We start from the raw sequence: 6,155 nt of genomic DNA, 5'->3' as shown, positions 1-6,155 counted from the left end.
GAGAGAGAGAGGGAGAGAGAGAGAGAGAGAGAGAGAGAGAGAGTATGCTCCCACGGAATTTCCAAATATATATACCCTGCTTCATCCATGGCCCCTACCTCCTCAAGGGGATGATTGCCCAAAATTGATGAAACCCATAGCCATTGACTCTAATAGTGAGTATAAATACTCATTTTTACGTCCCCGGCGCCAAATTTGCTGAATTTCTATATATTAATTTCAAAAATCGTAGGCATGCAGTGTTGTTAGGTATGTACCTCCCCCTAAAATTGCAATCTTCTAGCTTATCAGTAACTTAGTATATTTTTGAACACAAGATTTGAGCACAAAGTCCGCCAGTAAGCTAAATGAAAGCGTTTAAAATTGAAATCGGTTAAATTGTTTTTGAGATATTTGCAATAAACGATTTAAAAACAAATGGCGATTTTTCCAAAAAACGTATGGATCGATTGGGCTGAAATTTAGCACAGCGTTAGGTCTCATGAATACCTATAATCTGACAAAGTTTTAGATTTTTTGGAAGCATTTCAAGCCTTTAATTCTTCAATTTTCTAAAAGTTGACCAGCTGGACATACACACAAGGTGGTCAAACTTCGTATTTTTACGTTTCAGACCATTCTAAATCATTTCCAAGCAAAATTAGAAAATATAAAAAAGAACGATTACAATGCTTCCATTCGGAAGCAAAAAGAAAAAGACTAATGCCCTGAACCCCTGTTTGTTTCATTTTCTGTCTCCCTGCACACGTTGAATGTGAGATCATTTATGTAATGAGTCTTTATTTCAGTATCTAAATGGGTAGTTCCACGACAAATTCAAAGCCCAAATATTTTTTGTCACTAGGGGGAAGAAAATTTTTATGACCAATATGAAAGTGCAGGACGGGCCGAATTTTGATGTATCGATTGTTTTGGTGATTTGAGATAGAAATTTCAGCTAAAAAAACAATTTTTTGAGATCATCATGATTGAAAAAAACATACATTTTGTCGCATAAATCCCGTAAAACTAAAGCGAATGCAGCCAGTGACGTCTCTTTTTGAAGATTTTTCATTTTTTATTTTTTTGAGTGCGCTGAGGAGAAATGCGATAGCCCTGGAGATCAGAATGTTAATAATAATGTGAAAAATAAAATTTCATTGAAGAAAACTGGAAATTTAAAAAAATTATGACTTGCAATTATCAGTATTTTTTGATGATTTTTTTGTTTATCCAATATTCAACTTTTCAGAAAAGAAAGATAAGGAAATCCCCGACTTTGAATGTTTTGGGCGTCGGGTTTAGCGAGGAACTGCCCATTGGAAAATATATACAAAAATGAAAAATTGGATAACGACCTTTTTGCTTTAGGTGAGATATTTTACAAACTTTACAAAAAGCAAAGATCGTTTCTCCATTGATAATTGAACTCGAGATATTTTACTTTTTTTTGTTCCACTTTGATGGGTTTCCTGAAAGCAAAAGGTCCTATATGGTGGCATATACGACTTTTTGCTTTTACATACACCCGATATCAAAACTTACCCCAGAAGCTGATAACAGCAAGCACCACCCAGGCGGTCCACTCAGGCAAATACTTGATGAATACAAGAGCCATCAGTGCAGCGATGAATATCAAATAAGCTTGTTGAAGAGCCAGAGGCCCCTGCCAGTGGATACAGATCATCCCAACGGCTCCAAAGTTCCACAAAACAATTACTAGTGTAATCAGGTCCATTGGAATGTTGTAAGCCTTGAGTATCTCTTCACAATAGAGAGTTGTGAATATAAACAACAGCATGAGAGAACTTATTATCAGCCATCCATGAATAACTTTGTAAAATCTGTATTTATACAGAATAATGAGGATGACAGTCATGCAAACGATGACACAGAGAAGGATCAGAGAATTGGCTACGGCCTGCCAAACTTTCGTGCTTGTATCGTCAGTGTCATCGTGGAAGGGCGTGTACACTAGGTAGACATCTTTGGTCGTGTAAAAGGTGATGGAGCTAATGGTCGCAACAACCACCAGCATGCACAGTGACACCGGTACAAAAAGTTTTATCACATGGGCAGCTCCATACTTGAGTTCCTCCTCTTCGTCATCTTGTTGGTAGTCTCCTGGATCAGCTCCTGGAGCTTGGGGGTTGCTTGGGGCTCTGGAGGTCGAGAAGAAGGCGGAGGAGCCTGGGTTTTCTATCCGAACCTCTGGGAGGGTGTCGACCTAGGGAAATTATGGAGTTTATAGGCATTTTGTTTGAGGGGGATTATTTGGAGAATTAAGGGGTTGAGGGGAGAAAGAGTTTTTTCTAAATGGGAACTTTAATGTCTTGCAAAAAAAAATCTCGTGATATTCTCCAATAAATCCAGGAGGTTCCGAGGTATCTTGGAAACTAGTAGGTTTCGGGGAGAACGTCAGGACATTTTTTGAAAAAATTCAATCCTTTACAACAAAGGAGGTCTCAACCTAAACGCCTGATTATCATGAAAGAAGTATTTTTGCGGTACCTCCTCACTGGCGGATGTCCTCGATTTTCGCTTTTTCCTCTCAGTCACCAGGCCTGTACTATCAGTCCTGCTCTCTGCGACGTGGGCGTCCATCAGACTCGTATACTCGTCCGCAGAATCCAAGTCACTACCATCCATTCAAGTGCCACCGCCTTGATTACAATTATAAATTACAATTCAGTAGAGAAGTGGTGAAAACAATAACAATTTTATCTTATCGGTTCATTCATTTCGGCAGTAAGTGGTTGTAGTACAAGATCATTCAAGTGAAGTAAGTAAGGGAGCCTGTTTAACGCTTATTTAATTTATTCACATATCTCGAATACGAGTGGTGTTAGAAATTTCATCTCCATCCAATGAGTCTGTCAAGTACTCTTCTGATCGCGCAATAGACCCTGTTCCGGCATAACTTCTTGCCTTATGAACGAGTTTAAACCTCCAACCTCCTCTTCTCCCCTCTAGGACCGTCACGATTACGGAATCTCACCAGATTTTTAATGAGTATAGCTTTACGACAACATCTTAAAAGACCTTTTTTCAATGGTAAGGTAGGGCAGAGTATACTGTAGGGGCCGGTTTGTTCATGTAACTTGTGCTCTAAAGGCTCGTTTAACAAACGGTCCGATTGCCCAACCATCCGTTTTGCCAGAGCGCTCCAAGTGTTATTTCAATGTGCTGTTAGCTAAAGCTCCGTTTGCAAAACGGACGTTTAGAGGAAAAGGAATATGAACAAACTGGTCCTAAAACTCCTAACATCGTCTTAACTCATCAGTAGGCGCGCTATGAGCATTTCCCTCACGGAACGCCAGTCAACCTATAGACATCTCTACAGTGCGAGTGACATACTAAAAAGAGGGCACCTATAATACTGACGGCTTAAGGGTATTATGGCGGGGTCCATAGCTGGAAAAAAAAGCAGAGAATTCAATGAAAATTGCTGAACAGATTATTCGATCCATTTGAAAGCCATCTACAAAATGTCAAGACCCCTACTTAAACAATAATAATGCGAATAATTTTTGAAGTTGCTACTTATACACGCAGTTGAATGGGGCATCGGTAATTTTTGTGAATTGCCTACGTTATCGATAGATCAATAACGTAGGAAAAGCACTAAAATTACCGATGCCTCATTCAACCGCGTGTATAAGTAGCAACTTCAAAAATTATTCCCATTATTATTGTTTAAGTAGGGGTCTTGACATTTTGCACACGGTTTTGAAATGGATCGAATAATCTGTTCATCAATTTTCATTGAATCCTCTGACTGATGCTGAAGATACATGATGGTGAAACTGGCCTTCCATCCTCCAAGTTTGAAAATGTAAACTTGTGGGAGGGACTGTCCACCAAATGATCCAGAATTTGGAAATTTTTTAAAAATACAATACGCGTCTTAAATTTTTTTTCAAACATGCTTAATTTTATTCAACGTGAATAGTTAACGATCTAATTTTTTTTATTGAGCTAAATGTATTTTGGCATATAGAAACGAGCTTAACCTCACTTAATCCAAAATTCACTATTTTACTACCGGGGAAATTTTTTAAAAATCTGAAACTTTTTTTACACACTCTCGAAACACTCGCCCATCGATTTCTAACCCTATGAACGATGATCTAATTTTTCAACGAACCACAGAAAAAAAAATCTCGTCATATTCGTCTGTTTTCATGTTCCCCAAAAATTCAATGATTTTGGGGGTGAAATTTTTTTTACAAATCTGAAATTTTTTTTACACACTGTCGAAACACCCCTCGATCGATTTCTACCCCTATGAACGATGATCTAATTTTTCAACGAACCACAGAAAAAAAAACTCGTCATATTCGTCTGTTTTCATGCTCCCCAAAAATTCAATGATTTTGGGGGTGAGAAATTTTTTAAAAATCTGAAATTTTTTTTACACTCGAAACACCCCCCGATTGATTTCTACTCCTATGAACGATGATCTAATTTTTCAACGACCCAGAGAGAAAAAAAGTTTCGTCAAATACGTCCGTTTTCGTGCTCCCCAAAAATTCAATGATTTTGGGGGTGAGAAATTTTTTAAAAATCTGAAACATTTTTTACACACTCTCGAAACACCCAAAATTGAATTTTTGGAGAGCACGAAAACAGATGAATATGACGAGATTTTTTAATTCTCTGCGTCGTTGGAGAATTAGATCATCGTTCATATGGGTAGAAATCAATCGGGGGATGTTTCAAGAGTGTGTAATAAAAATTTCAGATTTAAAAAAAAATTCCCCAGTATGCAAATTAGTGCCTTTTGGATTAAGTGAGATTAAGCTCGTTTCTACATGCCAAAATACATTTAGCTCAATAAAAAAAATTAGATCGTCAACTATTCACGTTGAATAAAATTGAGCATATTTGAATAAAATTTTAAGACGCGTATTGTATTTTTAAAAAATTTGCAAATTCTGGATCATTTGGTGGACAGCCCCTCCCAAAAGTTTACATTTTCAAACTTGGAGGATGGGAGGCCAGTTTCATCGTCATGAAGATACTGATGTTGTTTTCTTAAAATCTCAATATATTAAAAATATCTCAATATCTCTGGTTATAATATAAATACAGATTTCAAGATTTAAAGCTGATCATAAACGTACCGCTTTGTCCCACTTTCGCCTAGCTAGCAAATTTTAATATGCATATGTGTTTTATTCTGACGTTTTTCCCTAAGCTTAATTACGACCGCGATAATGTAGTATGTAACAAGGCGTAAAAAAACATTCTCCGAGTTTCAATTTTTTATTCCTGAATTCTTATACTAGAATACTTTGCAAATGCAGCTTTTTTTATGTTATCTCTGAATCAAGATGAGCGATGGGCCACCCCAACGTCCACACCCACCACAAGTTTCATCAAAGACCATTCAATGATTAAATAGGCTTTTTAAAGTTTTATTTACCACGGAATTCACTTCAGTAGATATCCACAAGGGTTTTAAGGAAATTCCTGAGCATTATCATGACTTTTACAGCATTTTAAATTTACATACGAAAATCTCAGGAAATCTGTCGTTTGCGAGCTGACGTTTACTCTTTTTTTAGGTTATGAGATACTTGGTTAAATCAGAAATTATAGGGGAGATCAGCAGGGCCAATGTAAAATGTTCAACAGCAAAATTCGTAGCGGTGGCGCATGGACTACGATGGAGCGTACGGAACTGTTGGTATGGTAGGGCCCGAGCATAAATTTGTCGATAACCGGAAAGGGGTTCTCAATACGGTAGCTCCTCGCATTTTGTAATAATTGTCAGGAATGTAAAATCGAACATATTATAATCAATAGTATAATGAATGCAAAATCTAATGAACTAAAAGTCTTTTGCTTTTTCTGGACATATTTATTATTGACACGTAGGTCAAAAAATTCATAGAAAATCCCAGCGCTGTCGCTGGAAAACTCTATAGTTTTCTAGTGATTATATATATTTATTTCCCCCCTGAGTGAGAAAGGAATATGTATCGCGCTCGCTGCCACTCATTGTCGTTTCCGTCGCGTTGGCACGTGCCCGTTCTCCGCCAAACTTAACGAGTGCGAGTGAGAATGAAAATGGAGAAAAAGGAGAGAGAAACATTCCAACTCGTTTGAACGGTTGGAACGTTTTCGTTGTTCTCCAGCGATCTACACATAATGGGATTAATTCAATAATA

At 37.4% G+C, this 6,155-nt stretch overlaps 1 protein-coding gene across 1 annotated transcript in view; it reads right to left on the bottom strand.

Moving 5' to 3' along the window:
- The window catches only part of LOC107045250 (presenilin-1), a 15,756-nt gene extending 10,205 nt beyond the window's left edge, over window positions 1-5,551 (bottom strand). Inside the window, exons 1-3 of the mRNA XM_015267443.2 lie at window positions 5,408-5,551; window positions 2,491-2,642; window positions 1,525-2,206 (exon numbers count right to left, since the gene is read on the bottom strand). Coding sequence (XP_015122929.1) covers window positions 1,525-2,206; window positions 2,491-2,628 — 820 coding nt within the window. The 5' untranslated portion in view covers window positions 2,629-2,642; window positions 5,408-5,551. The remainder of the gene's footprint in view (window positions 1-1,524; window positions 2,207-2,490; window positions 2,643-5,407) is intronic.
- Window positions 5,552-6,155: the final 604 nt, after the last annotated feature.

Source organism: Diachasma alloeum, unplaced genomic scaffold, assembly GCF_001412515.2.
Source record: "Diachasma alloeum isolate Michigan unplaced genomic scaffold, Dall2.0 Dall_scaffold_00899, whole genome shotgun sequence".
Taxonomy (NCBI): domain Eukaryota; kingdom Metazoa; phylum Arthropoda; class Insecta; order Hymenoptera; family Braconidae; genus Diachasma; species Diachasma alloeum.
Note: the sequence above shows the minus strand (reverse complement) of the source record. Positions and strands in the feature narration are given on the sequence as shown.